General features: G+C 41.2%; 1 protein-coding gene and 1 long non-coding RNA gene across 2 annotated transcripts; one reads left to right on the forward strand and one right to left on the reverse strand.

Moving 5' to 3' along the window:
* The first annotated feature begins 3,465 nt into the window (after window positions 1-3,465).
* On the forward strand, window positions 3,466-9,419 carry LOC118561437. Its single transcript, XR_004930046.1, has 3 exons — window positions 3,466-4,335; window positions 8,892-9,206; window positions 9,299-9,419. It is a non-coding gene; the product is annotated as an uncharacterized LOC118561437 (long non-coding RNA).
* A 5,300-nt stretch (window positions 9,420-14,719) lies between these two features.
* LOC105922266 (zinc finger protein 664) lies at window positions 14,720-22,033 on the reverse strand. Its single transcript, XM_036133508.1, has 2 exons — window positions 21,786-22,033; window positions 14,720-17,777 (listed from the first exon to the last, which is right to left on the reverse strand). The coding sequence occupies exons 1-2, from the start codon at window positions 21,943-21,945 to the stop codon at window positions 16,618-16,620; spliced, it is 1,320 nt and encodes a 439-aa protein (XP_035989401.1). The 5' UTR covers window positions 21,946-22,033; the 3' UTR covers window positions 14,720-16,617.
* Window positions 22,034-23,396: the final 1,363 nt, after the last annotated feature.

The raw sequence follows: 23,396 nt of genomic DNA on the forward strand, positions 1-23,396 counted from the left end.
TACACCCTGACAGAATCTTTTTAACGGGGGAAACCACCTTTCCGTGACGAGAGAGCTCTTTAACGAGGAACTCGCTAATGAACGGAGGGACATTTGATAAAATCACCCTGGTAGCGGGCTGCGTGAGCGGCGACACCTGGAGGAACGAGCCGTTCACAGAAATGCCCGACTCGACCAACAGGTTCGCCTGCTCAACCCGCTCAACAAACAACACCGTGGCTCCGTTCATGCGAGCCGCGGACTTGATGGAACCATGTCCAATCACCTCACCCACTGCCAAACAAACTTCCTCCACGCTGCACGGAGACCCGGCACCCACCTTGATGCCGTTCCTCCGTGTCAGCGCGGAGAAGACACCAGAACCACCACCCACCACCATGGCGTTCAAGACGCCGACCTGCCGCCGGGCAAAACCCGACGGCCACCAAACCCCACAAACCCCACCAAAAAACCCTAACAACCAAAATAAAACAACTATATACACAATATATACACTCACCCAGTGAAAAAGGACAGAAAAAAGTAAGAAAAACCACTCAAACAGAGTTTTCTCACGCGCTCTCTCTTCCGCTCCTTCACTCACACTCCTCCCACACGAAGAAGAAGAAGAAGAAGAAGACGCCAGAGCCTTAAACCAGTCGTGGTACGACATGGCCTCTTGAAACCTGCTTGTGAGTTTTTTCGTCTTTGAACTTTGACTAATTTTGGATCTCCCTGTTTTTGTTGCTTGGATGCACTCACCTGTCTTGACATCTTGTCCGAAGAACCAGATCTCCAGAATTCTCTCGCTCAGATTTTGCTCTGGCTCTCCCCTCATACTCCCTGGATGTTACCCAGCGGGGGCCTGAGATTCCCCCTCCCGGATTCTGCTGGTTCTTCTCTCACTCTGGTCAATCCATCTGTCACCCAGTCCTGTGGAAGCTCTTTCTGGATCCCTCACCAGTAACATCTGCCACCCTCAGCCACTAGCCACCAAACACCAACAGGGTAGGATCACAGAGTTCCCTCGGCGCTACTTCCCCCCGGTTAAGTCCGCCCAGCTTTATGGTAAGCAGCGCAGCTTCTAGTAGTTCTCCTGGTTCACCTTCCAGAGTCACTTACTCTTCTTCTCTTTGCAGTCTCTCCAGCCGTGACGTTCTGACCCTGCCGAGTTGTCCGTAGTCCCGTCCTTTATATCTGCTTCTTCCTAAATAAACATCTTAAAACTGTGCCTTGCTTCCCGATCGTATCTGCATGTGGGGTCGTCATCTGAAAACCATGACATAAACGGTCCCCCCCCCCCCCTAAAGCCTTGAGGCTCTGCAAGTGGCTGTAGCCTGAGGATAGATTCAGGTGTCTCTGATTACATCAACAAAGCAGGACTGGAATCTAACACTTGATTCTGGAGGCCAGACCTCTGGAAACCACATAGATGAAATTTGACCTAATTTCACAAGAATCATTTTTGTCATTGAGTAAACATGAGGAAATATCAGTGAGACAATGTGCAATTGCATGAATGTATTTAACAAATATTCCTGGAGACTCTGTCTCTAGATCTTGTATATTTTATCCCAAAATCCCCCTGCTGACCTCAGCAGCCATGCTAAATCCTTTCTCTCCTCTGCAGCTCCCATACCACACTGTCACAATGAGACAGTCTGAGTATTTTAACATTTCTTCATCTATTCTATAAACCTCACATCACCAGGCAGGTATTCATGCAGCAATTACTGACAGACTGAGGCTGTTATGCTGCTAATTCCTGATAATCAGATGGGGATTAAAATGACCAACTTTATTAATGCTGAGAGGTCAGAGAGAAGTGCTGATGCTGCAGGAATCCCTCCATCTTTGTCAGGGAAGAGTCTGAAAAGGGGCGGGGTCTTTGCTCTGCTCTTTTCTTCCTGCTTTGACACATTGAGGACAGATGAGGCTTAGTTTGCTTCCAGTTGTTGGTTGGAGAGGAATCTGATAGTTGGAGCGGTTTCTGAAAGCTAACCAGCAACTTATGAGTGAAGAGCAGCGAATGGTGATGAAGCTCTGATTGTTGGAGACTAAATATTAGACTCTATGCAGATTTCAGTCGCCTGCATGTCGCTGACTGCAAGGAGGAGGAGATGATTTCAGTTTATCAAGGTATTACTTTATCCCGATGATTAGAAAATGTGATTTATTTCATGGGTTTCTGTTTTGTCTCTCCTCGAGGTCAGTCGGTGTTTCTTCAGCTCTCCAGAGCTCCTTATCTGCTATCGCCCCTGCCCCCACTCTCCTGCTATTTGCTTCGTTTTGTGTCTTTTGTGCCATTTCTTCATAGCAACCGAAAGCTCTAAGGCAATTATGGATCTCGTCAGCTGGTCTCTCAACGCTATTGATCAAATTTTACATCTTGGACCCGTGGCAGAAATGGTCCAATTCTCAATTCTTTCTGTTGAGGACGTAGAAGATGTCTACTTATTTGGATTTACGATACTTGGATTCCTCTTTTTTTGGTCTCGGAGGATATTTAATGTATCAACAACTTCAAAAGCTGCTGCCGGTCAATATGGCCTTGATGAGACTGCCAGCGGCAGCCAACGCGATCACGAGGTCGTTGTATGAACAAAACGGACGACTTGATAAGCTGACCGCGGTTGTGGTACAGAGGTGAGATGGGATAAAACCTGGAAGTGTGAACGTTACTAGCCCATTGATTGGATTATTGGAATTGGACCTAGGAGACAGCGACGAAAAAGACTCTAAAGCTGAAAGAAAGTTGGTTTCAGCTTGTTCTCATAACAAATTCTGTTTTTTCAAATTGGACTCCCCGCTATCAAATTCTCCCTGAGTTGTTATGGCGACATCGCACAAATCCCCTAACCCCCCCCCCCCCCCCCCCCCCCCCTTTCCTTGCTGACATCTGTGGAGGCGTCAAGCTGGAGCTGTGAAGTGATAGACTTTCCATGAAGGACACTTGCCTGCCGGAGGACGGCCTTCATGGACATACAGATTTCCACACAACATGCACCCAGACACACATATGCTCACAAATACAGATGACTTTACCCGACCAGCACTCAAATGTTTACCTTTCTGCATATATGTGTCTCGTCATTGATGAGATGAACATTTTGTGTGGAAACACAAATTGTGCAGCATCTGTCTTTTTTATCTCCCTCCACTCCCCCAGTGTAAATCTTTTTTCAACAGATCTTCAAGGGCAGCGCCTGGGGACCCCGTGTAAAGCGGGGTCTGGGGCAGTTTGGAGGAATGCGCCGGAACGGCTGCGCTTTTTAGCAGCGGCCGACTGGTTGTGTTCCTTGGCAAAGCAAGGCCTCAGTCAATCGTTCCCCCAAAATGTTTGTTAAGTGTATGTGATGGACGGTTGTACTGGAACTGAATTTTCGATTGCAATGAAAATTGCAGTTGACAAATAAAATTGATTGATTGATTGATTGATTGATTGATTGATTGATTGATTGATTGATTGATTATAATTTGAATCAGAAATTTTGGAAATTTTGGAACTTTCAGCTGTTTTCACAGGTTTACTGAGTGCTGTTTATTTCAACTTCCCTTTGACCCACATTATTAGTTGATGTTCTATCACTGGTAGAGTGATTAAAGGAGGCAGTTTGGTTCCCAGCTCAGACGCAGCTCTCTCTCTGCTTCATGACACCTTCAGCTTCCAGGAAACCACAGACCACCAAGCAGCATTCATGATCTCAGGAGATTTCAGCAGCTGCAGCTCAGACTGAACACACTGAAGACTTTCAGCCAGACAACATGCCAACAAAGAAGGAAACACACTGGCATAGATGAGAGGCTTCATCCAGGATGTCTGCAGAGCTTCCTTCACTCCTACTTTGGACCTTCAGAGCACATTTCTGATGTTCTGCCAAGGATCCAGACAGGAGCTCAGAGCAACTTCTCCAAGACAGTTCAGCTCTGATCTCCTGAACATGAGCTCATGTTCCACCACTGCTTGCTTCTCATTCAGACACTTTTTACATCTGCATCCAGTCATGAAGAAGCAGCAAACTTTCCTCCACTTGATCCTGAGGACAACATGAAGATGTGAACTAACTCCCAGATCCAGTCCATGTGGACTAAAGTAGTGGAGCGAGCCACTGACTGACATCAGCATCAGAACCATGCTGCTAGTGTGGCTGAAAGAAAAGAGAAGAAGAGACGGTCATGTTGATGTGAACATTAGAGAAAGACATGATGGAGCTGAAAGCTGATCCTGCTTCATCATCTGGACTGCTTCTCCTCAGCCGAGCCATTCAGCAGCAGACGGCTTCTGGTAGCAGTCTTTGTCCCTGTGTGGAGGATACTGCTACCATCTGTGCTTCTGGAAGCAGCTGGATGGAACAGGTAAGAACCAACATTTATTGTTTGATTGGACAAGTTCACATGTGTTTAAAGTCACTTTCTGCTGCTTCAGCATTTACATGTTAGTTTTTATCATTAGGAGAGAATTCACCATGAAAACATCAAGAATTTAGGAAAAACATGAAAAAAGTCTCTGAACTATTCAATAAAATACTTTTTATAATTTCAGAAATATGAAAGTGAAAACCTTCAGTAACTCTGATCCTGTAATATCTGCTAATATTGCTGATAAAAGTCTAATTAGTGTAAAATCTTCTTTAAACATTTACTAACAGCTAAAACTCAGTGTTACATGAAGCTGAGAGAGAAAAACTGAAGATAATCAGACTGAAAAACAGCAGAAAGGTTTTTGTATCAGTCCTTCTTACTGTGGGGGACGGAACTACCTCTTTGGTTCTGGAACCAAACTGTTTGTAGGTAAGAACCAAGATTTATTGTTTATTATTGAAGTTAAAATGTGTTTAAAGTCACTTTCTGCTGCTTCAGGATTTTAAACTACTTATTAATTTATTGTTTTAATAATCCATTTTAATCTGCTGAAAATCCATCAAATGAAAATATAAATTAAAGAGAAAAGAATCAAAAATGTCTCTGACTGAATCAAACATTTAAGTTTCTAAAGGTTGTAAAGTTTCTTGGTAATAAATCCTGAATGTTTCTGATCAGCAGAGATGAAATCTGCTGAAAATGAGTCCAAAGGTCCAAAGTTTCTGGTTCTGGTTTTAAGTTCAGAGTGGAGCAACAGAAGCATTTTGCTGCCATGAATCAAAGGATTTTCTTCTGCTGCTTTTAAACAGTGTTCAGTGAGGCTGCAGGGTGGATCAGTGGGGAGAGCAGCGGCACCACGTTCTCACCCTGTGGCTCCTGGATGCAGCCGTTCTGGGTCAGAACCCGGAGCCCGGCCCGTTTACTGCACAGCTTCTTTCCTCTGACGCCTTTTCTCTTTCATTTCTGTCACAGAGAGAAAACTTGATGCACAAAAATATCATTTAGAGTCAACATGTTGAAGCTTAAATATGTTTACTGTCAGATGTTGAAGATGATAAAATTCATATTTGATCTTAATTAATCACAGAATGAGACGGATGTTTTCACTTAAAAGTGTTTCTGCTTATTGTTGTTTAGAATAAAATTTGTCACAGTTATAAAATAAATGTTAAAGGTTATATGAAACCCATCTGTCCATTTCCTATGCCTCAGTTTCTGTGCCAGGGTGCTGGGTGGTTGGTGTTTATCTCCTGCACTCACTGGGCGAGAGGTGGGAGACAGTTTTTATGAAATGAAATTCAAAATAAATAAATTAAATAAAAAGTAGAAAATATTTCACTGAAGATAACAATTCTAAGCATAAATTAACAACAAAATGTATATTTCGTCAAATGGTAAGTTTTACACTAAAGCCAATTTCACCCCATTGCACTCACTAATGCACACATCGATACATCAATACGCTGATCGGTAGGGCACTCTGTAGGCAAATTACTTTTTATGATTAATGAAAAATATTCAGGTAATAAATGCTGTTGTTTAAAGTTGTTCAACTTTTATTTCTATTAAATTAAACAGAAATATAACAAACTAAAGAAAAACTGCAGAGAAACTAAGATGTTTATAAAGTCGCTTTATGTTGCTTCAGGAATTACAGGACCTTTTATTTCACTGGTATAAAATTTTTCTGTAAAACTAATCTCAGTTTATCTGCTTCTAATCCTGCTGCTAAAAGTATTTAATGTGTAATCATTTAAAAATGATCAGATCTAATCAATTTGGAGAAAAACCTAAGTAAATCTAAACTGAGACAACAGGTGTAAAAAGTTTTATTTTATGTAAAAATCAGAATCCAAATCAGAATTAGAAATACTTTAATAATCCCAGAGGAAATTACAGTTCCAGTACAACCGTCCATCACATACATCACAAACATTTGGGGGAAATGATTAACTGAGGCCTTGCTGACATGGTTGCCATAGAGCCCTGTCTTTAACTCTGTGGAAAGATAGGAGCCACATTTGGGAAGGGAGAGGAAAAAAAGACAGATTTCACACTTTATCCTAATTCCAGGATATAGTTTGAGATTTTAAAAAACCTTGCAGGAGAAAAGCACATATGACGAGAAAACGTTTATGCAGGGGTTAACTGTAATGAATATGGATGGACCCAAGAAATACCCGAAAACGAGTGAGTAAAACTTTAACAGTTTATTAAAGATGGTGGCGGCGCGGACCCCCCTGGTTTGTGCAGCAGCACACAGCCTCTGGCGGTTCCTGAAGGCAGAGTGGTAAGTTAGTGACCAGCGGGGTACAGAGGGAATATTACACGGAGCTGAGTCACTAACCTGGGGCACGAGGACGGCTTGTTTAGCAGCGTCTGGTTTCCAGGAAGCAGCAGGGTCCGTGAAGGGGCTATCCAGTTCTTTGTCCAGGTCCGGTCCGGTTCTTTGACGGGAGGGATATCCGTTTAATCCAGCAGAGGTTTCCGAGGGAGAATCCAGAGACGGGTCCAGGTCCAGGTCCACATCCAAATCCAGAATCACAATAATCAAAGGGTAGGCAATCTCAGAAACTTACAGGCTGGCAGGGTCCGAAACACAGGGAGGCAGTCCACATCTCTGAGGCTGAAGAACAGAACTCAGGCGGGCAGACAAATCCAACGGGGTTCAGGCTGGCTCAAAAAACAGGGGCAAAACGGGTCGACAGGCAGACAGGCAGACAGACTCTCAGAAAAATGGCTGGAAGTTCTCACCGTGAGGCTCGAGACGTTCTGGCACTGGAGGCTGCGAGGCGCAGGGCTTATAAGCCGGTAGAGGTGAAGGCAGCGCAGGTGCGCTGATTGCAATTAGCAGCTCCAGTACCAGAAACGTTACATTAACCTTGGAGTCTAGTGCATGAAGTTCGTCTGTTGTTTTGTGCATCAGTTATGCGTGTGTGTTTGGGTGAAAGATTGTATATGTCATGAACTCTCTCCAGAGGCCATCGTCCTTGATGTCATCACTGGCCCACAGTTCAGAGCATCCACAGATGTCCGTGGGGAGTAGGGAGCGGGGGGGTAGTTCTGAACTCTCTACACCATAACAATCCAGGAGTGACTAGATAGGGGAGGCGTAATCCAAATACTTTATTTGTTATGAGGACAAGCTGCAACACTTTCATTGCTGGCTCCACATGGCGAATCCAATATTCCAAATTCGTTGGGCTCTTTTCCGCGTTTCACACCCAGATTTTATTCCATTTCCCCTTTTGAGTTCAGCCACCGAAGCAAGTCTGCGTTCCAGCACATCAAGCTTGTGGCTCTGCTCCTCCACCTTACGGGTCTGTTCGTTATGCTTTGTGAATAAAATGTATGGGAAATTAATGGAAAACCCAAATAAAGTATTAATTTGTTAAGTAAGGAAATAAAACAGACAGCCTGATATTTGATATAACTGCATATTAATCTAATGACGGTGGATTGTGAACGACACCAGTCTCTTTTGGGTCAGCAGTAGTTCTGGTCAGCACTTTGAATAATCTGGTTACTGAAAAATGCTTCATAATAAACCTGCCTTGCGTTGTAAATCTCCCAGTCAGGCCATTTTGGTCCAGTCTCTCTGTCGTATTGTTGAACTATGACCTCCGACCTTAGAGGTCATGGTTCAGTGAGGCCTGCAGAGCTTTAGATGTTGTTCTGGGTTCTTCTGGGACCTCCAGGATGAATCTGGTCATGATGTGCTGCTGTTTGAGATGTTTTTAGTAAAAAATCCATTTATATTAAATTAAATCATCCCCTTCAAACAGCTTTTTGTATATCTTAATTTATCTTTGATATGAAAATGTTTAGTTTAGTTTTCATAGTTGACATTAAAAAGAACAACAAAAACCAGACAAAGTTAAAAAATGTGATGTTATAGTAGGAAACAGTTCTGGTTTATGTCATTACACCAAGTAATTAAGAAGATATACATTATGTTAACTATATAACATATAAACCAATTATGTACATAAATAAAAATGTAAAAGAAAAATATTAATAAATAAAGATTTTCACTCCATTCAAATGAGGAGAATTATTTTGACAGTGAATAATTTGTTTGTAGTGGTTGACGTGACCTTATGGTGCTTTGGTGAACATAAAGTTTTAAGTTTAACATAAATAAAACCAGAATAAATCTGTAAGGGCATAACTACTTCTCCCGGCTTTGTAGTTTAAAGGACCACATGTACAAAAATTAGACACATAATATCCTCTGTGAAAATATAACAGAAAAAAATTATTAGATTAAAATTTTCACTGCCTTCAAATTAGAAATAAATTCAAATACATTTTACAGCAAAGCATTTTTTGTTATTTTAATACAGAAATGAGACAACAGGTTTTATCAGATGCACGAACTGGTTGTGAAGAAATGCTTCATGGTACTTTGGAGATCGGAAACATTTAAGTTTCATGTGAAACAACCCTGAACAAATCTGTAAATACTTTTTCCAGCTCTGTAATTTTAAGGACCAGAGCTGGAAGCTGCTGCTGACTCTGTCTGTGCTGCTTGTTGCTGCTGTCTCTAGGAACAGAGGAGAAGAAGCCTGTGGTGACTGTGTGTCCGGTAAAAACAGAACATGCAGCTAAGAAGGGAAAGACGGCTCTGATGTGTCTGGCCTCCAGCATGTTTCCTCCTCTGGTCCAGATCTCCTGGAAAAGACGGGAGCAGAGCAGCAAACAGGAGAAGCCGCTCCCTGCTGAGGAGAAAGAAAAGAAGCTCAGCGGGTCAAGAAGTTCTGCCAGCATCAGGCTGGTTAATGATGATGCTCTCTATGATTATGAATACATCTGTGAAGTTCAGCATGAAACTGGCAAAGTTATAAACCAAACCCAGATCCAAGGTACGAAAAGCAGAACACGAGTTCAGCAGAGATTCAGTTTCATGTTGGTCATTTCACACTATGACTGAACTGCTGGACTTATTTTCTTCCAGAACGTCCAGCTCCAACAACAAGGTCTCCACCATCAGCAGCACCTTCAGGTCCTGATCCAGCAGCACCTTCAGGTCCTGATCCAGCAGCACCTCCAGGTCCTGATCCAGCAGCACCTCCAGGTCCTGATCCAGCAGCAGCTTCTGTCCCTCCTCAGCTGCCAGTGAAGCTGCCAGTGTCCTTCCAGTCTGAGTGCAGGGTGAAGCTGCTCTGCCTGCTCTACACAGTGCTGATAGTCAAGAGTCTGGTGTACTGCTGTGGACTCTCTCTGCTGATGATGCTCACAAACCAGGGACCGTCCACCACCTGAACACACGCTGACTCTCTGCTTTCTCTCCAGCTTTTAGCACCATCACATCTCAGCAATTTATCACATTCATCACTTTCATCAGTATTCACAATGTTATAAAGGAGAGAGTGGAGAAAGTAAAGCTTGCTTTCATGTTTCTGCATTTTACTGTGATTCCTTTCTTGTAAGCACAGATTTTTTTCCTGCACATTCAGTAGTTTAATAAACTCATACATTATTGTTGAAACATTTTTCACTTTTATATCAACATTTAAATGATGTGAATTTAATCAGTAAAGGGTTTACCAGCAGGTTCAGCTAGATGTTCTCTGATCATTTAGGTTTTTGTCTGAATCATCTCACTGTGAGAATATAAACCTCTACGCTGATGACACTGTTGTTTCCACACATGAACAAACAGCAGAGCGAGCTACTTTAAAGCTCCTGTGGCTAAAAACAAGCATCCAGAGGTTTGATCAATCTGGACTGAAGTCTGAATGTTGTCCTCATGAGGACCGTATTCACCAGAAGCTGAAATAATTTCATCAACTGGAGCTCAGGCAGTCAGTGGGATTCAACGGGAGAACAATGAGGAAATAATGATGATGGTTCTGGAAACTAATTCCTGAGGCCTTCACCTTCACAATCAATTAGCTGTAATGTTAATTTAAATAAAAACAGATGAAATGTTTCCAGGAAGCAGAAACAAACCACAGAGGCTAGATGTTTGTAGAGCAGCAGATATGAATCTGTTCTCAGTGGTTATTAGAGCAGAACAAACTGCTGACAGCCAATCAGACTTCATTTCCTGTAGCTGTGTGGGTTTGTGCTCTGCTGCCTTCACACTGTTAGCTGTGGCTTTTCACTTTAATTACACAATGACAGTTACAAGCATCGGCTGAGCTGAAAGAATCATTCCAGGAAGCACCTGTGTTCTTCATCAGGGAGAGAAACAGTTCAGACCCTGAACTCAGAGCTGATCAGACTGAAAACAGCTCAATCTGTTTAATGACACAAATAAATGCTGATAATGATAATTAGAACTTTGCTCATCTGTATTTTCTGATGGTGCAACAGGAGAGAATTTAGTTAGCAGGAACAAACAAAGCAGCCGACTGTATTTCTGTTCTCACTGATCAGAGCAACACAAACCACACTGAGAAAAACACACAAACCACCGACACAAACAAGTCTGTTGTTGTGTTCCTCTGAAGACCACAGCAGAACCAGACGGCCATGTTGGTTCAGCTCCATTCTCGTTTCAGTCACTGATGGCTGAATAAAAACCTCCTGTAGAGCCGTCAGAGGAGTCTGTATGTCTCTATCAGAGCTGATCTTTGGTTTAGTTCACTTCAGACTGGTTTGCTCTCTGTGGATCTGCTCTCCACTGGTTTCTATCAGACAAAGTCTTCAGAGTCACTGCTGAGACCTTTAGCTCTCTGTTGGAGCCTATTAAGAATTAGAGTAATTTAATTTTTGCCAAATTATTAATGTTACAGAGCTAAGGTTATGTGAATGGTAGAGCTACTGTTTATTCATTAATTTATTTTATAATTTGTTTTGCTTAGACCCGCCTCCTTGTCAGTCAGCCTCCTGCTGTGATTAACAAGCAGAAGAATCTGATTGTTTGGTGAAGGAGTGAAGAACGCAGTACCAACTATGTTTATAGTGGGGGGTGGCGTGCTGCCGACCTCGACTCTGGGTCTGGTTCTCCCATCTCTGGTGCTGAGGTTGCCGAGGTTGTTAAAAAGCTCCTCGGTGGCAAGGCCCCGGGGGTGGATGAGATTCACCCTGAGTACCTTAAGGCTCTGGATGTTGTGGGGCTGTGTTGGTTAACGCGGCTCTGCAGCATAGCGTGGACATCGGGGGCAGTTCCTCTGGATTGGCAGACTGGGGTGGTGGTCCCCCTATTTAAAAAAGGGGTTGGAGGGTGTGTTCCAATTACAGAGGAATCACACTCTTAAGCCTCCCTGGTAAGGGATATATTAACATAAACAGTCTCAGGAATAAGTTACAAAACTGTTAAATGAATATAAAATACATATCTTAATAAATTAAGGGTATAACAGCTACAGAAATTATAGAACTGTATTTAGTGGTGAAGTTGCGTTTTATAATCAGAATCACCTTTCAGTAAAAATTTGTATTGATCTGATGAACTTTAACACATAATTATTATGCTTTAAAGTACATCTGCTTCATGGAAAACCAATACATGTGTTGCTGGTACCGTCTATCAAGTGCCAACAGTTTATAGTCCGACACCATCTGTGAAATGCTGGATAAAAACATTACTTTGGGTCAGGAAATCTACTTTATTGGTGACCTAAAGATTGACTGGTTCTCCATATACTGCCATTTGAAAAGTATTAAAAAAAAACAAATTATGGACCACTGCTAATACATGCGGACTGACTGAAATAACAAATATGCCTACAGGAATATGTGTTACAAATGATGCTTCCAGAACATTTACTTGTGTATATCACATTTTCATAAACCGTTCCGAGCTTTGAAGACAGATATTGTTTGTTGTTTATGGCAGCGGTGGTAATAATCTTTTTATAACTGTACCAACAACCAAGCTGAGTGGACCTGAAGCCCTGGTTATATTTAAGAGATGCTTTGGAATGTTAAAACATTATATGTTTGTTGATAACATAAAAACCATACGCTGGTCTGAAGTTAAACATTTTTATCATTGCCTTTAATACAGAAACATGCACCTTTTAACACGTTTACTGTCTAGAACACTGCCACCTCCTGGTTAGATAATGTAGTGAAACACTCTGAAAATGAGAGATTAAATGAAAAGAACAGCAGTTATTACAGGAAATAAACTTGACTGGGACCTATATTGCAAAATAAAAAACTCTGTTACTAAACTTAATTAAAAAATATATATTTTTAAAAACGTGTAACAAGGTAATGATGGTAAAGCTGCTGTCATCAGGAGCTGGAGGCGGGCTCATAGACACCAACCGTCCAATCAGAATGTTGTGGTCAATTATCAATCAGGTATCTGATCAGCAGGCCGGGACTGAAAGGTGTTAACAAACACTTCCTGTTGGTGTGAACTTGTGTTATAAAGTTATGTTGGTGATATTAGGGCACCTGTTGGTATCATGCTGAGATAACTAAATGGAAATGTGTTGTTAAAATCCTGAGCTGGGCAACAAAGGTTCATAATAAAACATAGGGACCAAAGAAAATCACTTTTACTGTACGTTTTAACCTGCATCCTACTTTAAGACTCAAAGAGTGAATCATTTTCCTCAACAAAGTCACAAACCTTGAGTCTTTGTTACAATTTTGATTAAAATCTGTTTTCCCAAAGTGATCTGAGTGGAAACTATTGGACTTTATCAATTTGTTCAAACCCTAGTGTAGCTAAAATAGCCTATAATTAATCATCTATCAACTGCATAAAACCCACGTTTTAGTTTGTTACCTTGAATCTTAGTATGAACATAAAACACCTCAATACACAACAGGCTCTCACTGGTTTGTCGTTTGGTACAAAACTTTTTCAGTGTCAAACAGGCCGTGTTCTTCCATGTTGGGTCGGACTGAGGTCAACCTTTTGTTTCCCCCCCCTGTTCTGCTGTCACTCCATGTGGCTCATGAAACCATCCAAGTCCTCCTCATCCACTGGATGATTTACATTAAAATGTTTCACTGAGAGACTGAACGCCATAAACTCTGATTGCAGAGACTTTTCATCTCCAGCTCAGACAACAACGCCACTCAGACATTTATACGAACACTCCTCGTCGAGCAGGGTGGCCCACTGCTGTGATACGTCAAAGGTTCCGCCAAATTGGATTGGGAAAATCTGGTCGTAAACTACTACAAGGAAACAGGCTAAGCTTCATAGAGAGCAGTTATTTTCAAACTAAATAGGAAATAAATTAATAAATTTAAAATAAAGTAAATTCAGAATTTATTCTACAAATTAAACTTAAAATTTAAAATGAAAAATTGCTGCATTGGTCCATTTTTTTGCATTAAAAGTCTAACTTAAATGTGTGAAACAAAGTTCAATATTTTAAAGAAATACATTTAAAATCAAATGTTTTAAGGACTTAAAACATTTGAACAATTATCAGTAGTTTGTTATAAACCTCAAAACATTTTGGTGCAGCTTCAGTACAGATCTAAATCTTTAAATAGTGGGGAGTGGTGGCCTAGTGGTTAGAGCAGTGTGCTTGCACTCAGAGAAGGATGCAAGTACCCGGTTCAATCCCCAGTGCCGGCACTCTGGGTCCCTGAGCAAGACCCTTAACCCCAGATTGCACCGCACATGGCAGCCCACTGCTCCCCAAGGGTGATGGGTTAAATGCAGAGAACACATTTCGTTGCTTGTACTTGTGACAGTGCAATGACAATAAAATTGAATTCTATTCTATTCTAATTCTAAATACCCAATGTGTCAACTGACGACCTGCAGGGTGAAGAACAAAATCCCTGAAATTTGAATAATGATGGAACTTATTTAATTTAAATGAAGAACTTATATTTTAACTAGAACAAGAAGTTACGATTCAATGCTAGATAAGTAAAGCAATAGTTTAGTAGAGCATGCTTAGAAATCAGAAGATTTCTGATACATAAGAACTTTTTAGAGCTTTAGAGATGAACCCGGGGGATCAGCAGGTCCATCTGGTCCAGTTAGAGACGCTGAAGTTCATCCAGGTTTCTCCTCTCCAGCTTTAGAAACTTCATCTGATTTAAAGTCTGCTGTTCATCAAAAAGTCCAAAACCCCCCGACCAGACCTCACTGGTCTAATAGCGAAGTTTTGTGTTTATAGAAAAATGAAACGCAGACGAGTTATGAATATTGAGGGTTTAATGGAATGACTCCAGAATAAGGAGAGTTTATAGAGCGGCAGCCATGAATCTGTTCTTTTAGAACCAAACTTCCTTTCCTGCACCTGTTTGGGTCTGTGATCTGCAGCCTCCATCACGTTAGCTGTAACTTCTCAGTTTATAACACAACAACGGTTACAAGCATCGGCTGAGCTGAGAGAATCGCTCCAGGAAGCTCCTGAGTTCCTACTCAGGTGGAGAAACAGCTCAGACCCTGAACCTGGAGCTGGTCCGTCACCTCCGAGGAAAAACTAGACGATAATGAAGAGATGCCAGAAAAGGTTCTGCACAAAGCATTTTATTACAGGGGAATTAGATGATTACACACATATAGTGAATTATTCATCCGTTACTAAACAAACATACGTTACCACATCATGGATTCTTCCTAAAAACTTAAAACTTTAGATTCACATGTGTCTGCCTGATGGAGACTATGGAAGCTTTATTAGCGACTTGGTTCCACGTGTCATTTGAAGTAAAAGTAAGAACAATCTGAACTCTTCACTTTACTTCTTTAAGAACCACATGGCCTCTGTTCTCATGAAACTGAACCCAAATAAGACTGAAGTGGTTTCTACTGGACATGATGGTCCAACAGAAACACCTTAAACCAAAGAAAAAGCTTGTTTTATATGGATTTATGTAGCTGAGTGCTATGTAAATCTGACATAAACACAATGCAAAGCTGTTCTGATCCTGTCAGGAAAACTTAACGGAAGGATGAATTATCTAAAATACTGCAGAATAATTTTTTTAACGTTTATAAGCACCCTTAATTTCGCCAAATCATCCGCCTGCATATTTAGATGCCATGCAGAAAACTAAATGCATCATTTCTACTTCCTATTTTAATCACATTTATTTGTAAAGATAACGATTTAAAGCATATTACAACAACCAAAAGTTAAATACATAAATAAATATTAGTGATTTTGAAGTTTGAATCTCTTACATTTAATTTTACTTCAGGGTGTAACAGAAAGATTATTTGCTTTTACTAAATTAAGACGCATTTGTGTTGATTTCCAATTTTGGTCTCATTATTTTGGAAATACATACATAACAAGAGCTTATTTTGATTTATTTTTGTCATGGTAAAGTGTCACTGTCTTCACATAATGCTTAAAAAATTGGAGAGTAGCTACGTTTACAAGAACAAAAGTAGTTAGAATAAAAGGGCCAATCGGAATACAAATGTGTCTTGTAGGTTAAAATTTTGATACATTTTATTGATGCAAAGGGAAATTAAATGTTGTAAATCCTATGGATACACATTCTTTACAGAGTTGTTGTAGATACTGATGGCTGCTGGCAGGAACAGATCTCTTGTAGCTTTTCTGTATTGCAGTGCATTTGAAGAAGCCTCTGACAAGCTAATCGGAATATGATGATCGGATGAAGTTTAATCATAATTAGATTGTAATCCAAATGACCTGGGTGGTTTATGCTGATTGATAATCTGATCATTGTGTATATAAGCGCTTGTCAGGATTAAGTTACTCTGAATGAGGTAAACTGACCCCAGTGCGCATGTGCACCTGATGTAAACGTGACACATTTCCACATTTAATGGCAGAAATACGGCAGGAAGCAAAACTGTTGGTGCTCACGATACAACTTTTCAATTCAAAACATTAAAAGTGCTCAAAATTATTATTTATTCAATAACATCTCTACTGTAGCTAGAACCTGATGCAAGTCCAGTCTGGGTACTCGGAAGACAAACAAACTCATATAATACTGCTTTGTTTACTGTTTTTTGTTGTTCAGCAAAGACAGAAGTTCTTCTTCTGACGTTTTGTAAGGGAAATGTGATAACTGCGCATGTCAGAGAGGTTCTATTCTGAATAAAGTCAGGTGCCTATAAATGCACATTATTAGATAGAATTAGACTGTTTGCCCATTTAAACGGTAAAATAAGGATTTTTTTGGGGTTTTTTTGTATTCTGAGTACATTTCAATCCGATTGTGACATTTTATGCATGTAAACATAGCTACTGTCTCTATTTAGTCTTGTTGGATGCAAAAAAAAATACTTTGAGTGAAACTTATATGCAAACATTTTGAGGAGAACAAAAATCAATCATTTGTTATAATCAGTCATTGAAAAACTTCTAAACTGGTCCAAAAAGAGGCAGAAGACACAAATCAACAGAGTTTCTACCTTTCCTCTGCGTGGCTTCTCATGTGGACGTTTAAATTACCGCTTTGAATGAAACTCTTTCCACATTTCCCACACGTGAACGGCCTCTCGCCTGTGTGGGTCCTCATGTGGACTTTCAGGTAACTTCTGCTGATACAAGCCTTTCCACACATGTCGCATAAATAGGGCCTGTCGCCGGTGTGCGTGATCATGTGGACTTTTAAGGTGGAGTTCTTAGAGAAGCTTTTCCCGCAGGTTTTGCAGGAGTAGAGCTTCTCGCCCGTGTGGATTCTTCTGTGGGCGTTCAGGAACCACCTGTCTGTGAAGCTCTTCCCACACGTTTCACACGAACATCGCCCCTCACCCGTGTGGATTCGCATGTGCGCGTTCAAGCTCCTCTTCTGAATGAAGCTTTTTCCGCACGTTTCACACGAGAACGCCCTCTCACAGGTGTGGGTTCCCCGGTGGCAGATCAGGTTAGCACAACTGATAAAACTTTTACCACATATCTCACAGGAGTACGGCCTCTCGCCCGTGTGGGTTCTCATGTGAGCGTTTAAACCGCCAACTTGTGTGTAGCTTTTCCCACACGTTTCACAGGAAAATGGCCTCTCCCCAGTGTGGGACCTCATGTGGGCTCTTAAATGGGAACCCTGGGTGAACCTTTTGAAACATATGGAACAGGTGTGTGCCTTCACACCTGAGTGGATCCTCTGGTGGCGGTATAAGCTGTACTTCGATTTGAAGCCTTTCAAACAAACATCGCAGGTTATGGGAGTGTCTGGGACAGAATCGGACCGACTCTCTGACACAGGAGAGTAGCTTCCTTCATGGTTCTGATCGTCATTAAAATCCCCAGAGTACAGCTGCTCGTCACTCGCAGCTGCTTCACCAAAGTGTCTTTCTTGATAAGTGGGCACCTCCATGAAGGTAAGAGTTTCCTCCTTCAAGACAAACTGCTCGACCTCCAGAGAGAGCTCCTCCTGTTCCTCCTTAATGTGTGGCGGTTCTGGTTCCTCCTGTTCCTCTTTAATCTGGGGTTCCAGCTCCTCCTGGGTCACTTTAAGGTTTAAGGGTTCTGGTTCCTCTGGGTGTGCGCTGGGCAGCCTCCACGGATCAAAGAGCTGCTGCTCAGCCAGAACCTCCTCCTGGTTGCTGCCATGTTGCTTCTGGAGGTCTGGAGGGACAACAAACACAAGAGTTCATTGACTTAGTGGCTGCCATGCATAGGGATGGAGGATATAGAAAAAAACAGTATATTAATAAAATAGAAATATTGATCGAGATTGATTATTATCAAAAAATTCAAAACTTAAAATTATTTTAAGTGCAGCCCTGGGCTTTTTATGCTGTTGCTTAATGAGCTATTTTTTAGATACAGACACACAAACGCTTTATTCAACCAACTTTTTACCAAAACTGTAAATTTTTAGAAAAGAAAAGATAAAGCATGCTCCCTGAACTCTTTAAAGGGGGCCGGGCTTGGCTCCTGGTTCTGCATTGTGATTGGTTGGGAGGACGTAATAACTGTAATATTAACCTACATGATTGGCTATAATGCAAAAGGAAGGCAAACTGTTATTCTACCGAACTTTTTATTGACCTTTTTTTTTTCTATTATCCATATTTATTGTTAGTGAATTATCACCCAGCTCTAGTCATGCATCAGTTTTGTTCAGGCCAGACATCCTGACCTGTAGCTCCAGATTCTATTGTGATTTATTTTGTAGCTTGATACACGAGAAATGGAGCTTGGTGATGCATTTATTTAATTGATTCATTTGAATTTACAATTTGTTTGAAAGATCTGGTTTTCATTTTGCCAATTAACTCAGTTGGCTTCCATAAAAAGAATAGCATGCAATGCTGCATATATTTTTAGGAAAATATAAATAACTTTTCTTTTACCATAATACGAGGCACTTTTATTTAATCGTTTAATTAAATTATTCTCTCCTGCTTCTGCTACTATGTCTTCTCTTTCAGAGCACTTATTTCATATCAACCGAACTCTGAAAATGAATGGATCTGGTAAGCTGGTCTCTCAATGCTATTGATAATTTTTTTTTGACGGGTAGGCAACGAAAGGCGGACCCGACCGGTCCTGATTTGACTAATTTTGTGGGATACACCCTATATTCTTGGATGGAAAACGGTGTGTCTTTCGACTTTGTCATTCCTGGACGTTTGAAACGTTTGCATGTTTGAATTCAGGATACTTGGATTTCTACTTATTGGATTTGGTGGATTTTTGATGTATCAGCAAATACAGCGGATGTCGGTAGCCATTTGGCATTGATCAGGCTGCTGGCTGCATATGACGCGCTCACTAAGGCGGTGAACGGACAGTTCTGGAAGGTGGAGAAGCAGAGCCTAAAATCTGGATGTGCTGGTACGCAGACTGGCTTCGATGGTTGAACTCAAGGGGAGATGGGATAATATCTGGAAGTGTAACGCAGAAAAGCCCAACTAATTTGGAAAATTGGATTTACCATTTGGAGCCAGCAAAAGACTTAAAGCTGACAGGAAAGGCAGGGCAGCTGTCTCATAACAAATAACATATTTGCCCTCCCTATCTCTACTCCTGGATTGTTATGGTGTAGAATGCTCAGAACTCTCCCCTGCTCCCTCCTCCCCCGCTGAGACCTGCGGATGCTTTCTGAACTGTTGGCCGGCTGATAACATCAAAGACAATGGCCGCTGGAGAGCGTTTATGGAAATATAAACACTTTCACCCAAACAGACACACATAACTGATGCTCATATAAACTGATGAAATTACACGCGACTAGTCTCAAATGTTTACCTTCTGCTATATGTGTCTCGTCCTATTTGTGCTTTTTGTGCAAGAGGTTTTTGATATCTCAAACTGTATCCTGTTATAGGATAAAGTATGAGTTATGTTTTTTCCCTCCCACCTTCCTTTTCTGTGGCTTCCATCTTTTCACAGAGTAATGGCAGCGCCATGTGGGCACCGTGTAAGGCTGTTTGTTTGTTTATGTTATGGCGATTGTACTGAAACAACAATTTCCCTCTGGGATTATTAAAGTATTTATGATTCTGATTAAAGCCTGTCCTTAGCTCAGAGTAAAACCACTAGCAGCAAACATGGCCGCCAGCATGTTTTACTGCTTGGATTTAGTTGCACTTTGAATTCTGATTAACTCCCAGATTAAATGCTTGAAATAAAAGCTGTTTTTTAAAACAATCTATTTAATTTCTTTTAGTGAAATGAAAAGGAGGAAACATTTGTTTATAATGAAATCAAAGACTTTATTTTTAAGCCATGTCGCTCTAACGAGAAGAAGTAAAACTCTGAGAATCACGCCTTAAGCTCCTAACATAAACACAGCTACATATAAAGTTTGCTTAGAAGCACAAACAGGAAAAGTTGTCGAACCCATTGTTCCCTAAACTCTGCAAAACCATCTAAAGTTATTCTGCTCACCACATCTAATTCTGCATAATAATAAAACAGGAAAAAAACAGGAAGACAGAGAGAGCTGCAGATCTCCACAAGTCTGGTTCAACCATGGCTCCAATGTCCAGATGCATGAAGGTTCAACTGATCAAACATTTATATTTAAAGGAGCAATAAGATATATTTCACCTCTAGGTCTATAGACCAAGACAAGATGTGCATCAAGCCACGCCTCCTTCCCCTTCTCACGCGTCGCCTCCTATGCGCCTTATTGTAAAAGAACAAAAACACAGCAAACCAGCATCACCTTTCAGAGGAACATGTATAGTGAAGAAGCAACTCATAACTTTATGATGCTGTTATTAATAAAACGTTTCAATGAAGCCCTGAACAAAAGTTAGAGAGCTTGAGAAGATGATGCTGAAGCTGGTCAGAGAGCCTGATCATCCACAGTGGAATGAGTCGTGTGCAGTCATGGCCTGAAGGGCCACTCAGAGAGGAAGATGGTCTCACTCCAGGGGAAACAAAGAATGCAGGATCACAGTCAGCAAATTGATCTTTTGGCCATAAAGACCAGCGTTACATTTGGAGGAAAAGGGTCCGCCTGCAAGCCTCACAGCACCATCCCATCAATGACGTGCGGAGGAGGCAGCATCATGGTGTGGGGGGTGTTTTGCATCAGAACCTGATGCACTTAAAAACAAATCCTGGTATCATAGGGAATGAACACGATAAGGAAATAATGAAGCATCTTTGTAATGGAAAGCGGCCCGTCAGATCAGAAGTGGATTAAGGACAACAAAGTCAATGTTCTGAAGACGCCACAACACCTGAGCTCAGTCCAGCGACTGGACACGGTTTATAAAGTGAACCAGGCAGACCAGTGTAAGTAACCTGGAAGGATAACCAAGACCAAATACAAAGAAACTGTATGTAAACTTCTGAATTAAATAAAAAAAACTTCCCTCTCTGTCCCACAGGAAGGCTCATTGTGATCATCTCCGTCTGCAGACGTTCCCTTCGCTGCATTATTGTACGATCCAGAGGAAAAGTCCTCGTTTGTGAAAACATACCTGGGAAATAAAGCTGGTTCTGATCCACAAACCTTTAATTGTCTCTGGGTAAACCTTTTTTAAAAGTTCATCTTATTGAGCCCATGATGAATCATTGTTCTATGATTACTAAAACTGTTTTAAAACGTTAATAAACCTGCATTTGCAAAAACAAGCCGAGAAATAATTCCAGCTGATCTCTCTTTTTATTAAGATATTTTATATCTTATATATATATAAGCTTAGTAAGCTTTATTTCTATAGAGCATTTCAGACATGCAGTATTAGACATTAAAGTAGATCAAAACAAAATGTGGCATCATTAGGTCAGTTAGGGCTGGAATGATTTGGTTTTAGTCTGTTTATTGGAGTTAAAACCAAATGAATTTGGTTCATACTGAAAACCATGAACAACGTTCTGGTCCAGATGTGGAGGAACAAACAAAGCGCAGCTGTAGAGCCGCTCAGCGCAGATTAGACTGGATCTCATTAAATCAGAACCCTTTTAAATATATTAGATTTTAAGCAGAGCTTCATCGGATTCCTTATGACTCTAAAACGGGATTTCCCCGCAGAGCCAAAGCGGAAGCTGAGAATCAGACGCAAACTGCGGCGAAATCGCGACTTTTGCGGAGCTGCTGCGGCACAAAGAGACTGAGATCCGTTTCTGAACCAGAGGTTTATGAGCCAGCGGCTCCATGCAGCTCCATACCGGTGGTGGGGAGTTTTATCTGGGGTCTCCAGCAGCTTTCCAGCCGTCTGGCGTCTTCCTCGTAGCGGACGATGGTTTTCTCAACCTCTGAGAAGATTTCTTCAGCAGCAGCAGTTAGTCGCTCTCTGATAAACTCTCTCAGATGCTGAACTGAAGACATTGTTGCTGAAACTACGCAGAGATTCAGCTGAGAAACGAAAACACAACCGTCTTCCAGCTGAGCTGCTGCTGGAGCCTTTTAGGTTCACTTCCGGTGGACGTCACTGAGACAAAGCAGCTGATTGGTCCATTTACCGCCCTCTGCTGGACTGGAGTGGTGCTGGACAAACACCACAGGATGAGAACTTTTTAAAACAGATTATTTCTCTGTTCTTTATATTATATATATATATATATATATATATATATATATATATATATATATATATATATATATATATATATATATAATGTCTTTCAAGTCTTTTTTAAGAATTATATAGAATTAAATGAATTCAGTTAAACAATATTCTTAGTTGTCTTGAAGCTGCTTTTTATTTTGGCACTGACTGTGAATCAGTCGCAACGCAGCAGCGCCATCTTCTGGTTATTTAATAACAGTCTGTGATCCTAAATTCAGCACCAAGCTGAATGTCTCTGTGGGAACATGAATGTTTTTAGTGTTTCTGCATCATGTGAGGCAGATTTTTTCCTCTGTTGTCAGATTCAAATGAAGACGATGAAAGCAGCCAGCAGCTTGAGCTGAGCAGCCAATCAGCAGCAGCAGTGTGATCTGTGGGCTGACACGCCGTGGATTCTGCACTGTTTAGTTGTGATAATAAGCATTTTTATTAGTTTACTATCAGTGATATCAGTAAGGTTTACCAATCTGGGTTAAGAAAAGTAAAAAGGTCCCCACCCAACACCTATCTTCATCCTGATCAGCGGCGGCTCCTTGGGGACAGTAGGGGTCCAGGCATAGTGTCAGGTTACAGCGACAGCAGCAGCTACATCCATTCATTGGTTTCTGGTTCTCAAAGAACCTGCTGTAGAAGTAACAGGTCCAGGAAGGAGACCCAGAGATCTCGATCCCTGGTGAACACCTCAAATTATTTCTGGGAGATCCCAGAGAAAATCAGTATAGTCCCTGCAGAAAGTTCTGGGTCTTCTCTTGGTGGGACGTACGCAGAAAGAAACTCCAAAAGGAGGCACACCCCAGATGCCCAAACCACCTGAGCTGACTCGATACGATGCAGCAGCTTCACTTTGAGTTCCTCACCCTGCCTGTAAGGCTGAGACTGGTAACCTTCAGCTTTTATCTGCTTTAAATGAAGCCCTGTTTGTCCATGTCCATCTCAGTAATGACCGAGGTTCCTCTTTTGCAGATGTTTCATCAAATTGACACTATTAAAGACTGTTATGATTTAAAGTTGAGAAATTATTGGGGAAAATAGCCTAGTTGTTTATTTTAAATACTTAATAAAATTTCTTGACAGCTAAGGCAAATTATTATTTTTTAACTTAGATTAGTGACCAAAAAACTGCAGGTGATGCTCTTTGCTCCCTTGTTACATCTATAGATGGAACAACTAACAAAACAAACAGCAACTTTGTTTGTTTTGATGTAGGGAA

This window comes from Fundulus heteroclitus, unplaced genomic scaffold, assembly GCF_011125445.2.
Source record: "Fundulus heteroclitus isolate FHET01 unplaced genomic scaffold, MU-UCD_Fhet_4.1 scaffold_63, whole genome shotgun sequence".
Classification (NCBI taxonomy): domain Eukaryota; kingdom Metazoa; phylum Chordata; class Actinopteri; order Cyprinodontiformes; family Fundulidae; genus Fundulus; species Fundulus heteroclitus.

What these genes read in the sequence shown, in the direction of transcription:
- LOC105922266 (XM_036133508.1), bottom strand. Translation starts at nt 21,945, where the DNA reads ATGTCTTCAGTTCAGCATCTGAGAGAGTTTATCAGAGAGCGACTAACT. An exon ending in GATAAAACTCCCCACCACCG is followed by an intron (nt 17,778 to 21,785) that starts GTATGGAGCTGC and finishes TTGTCCCTCCAG; the next exon opens with ACCTCCAGAAGCAACATGGC.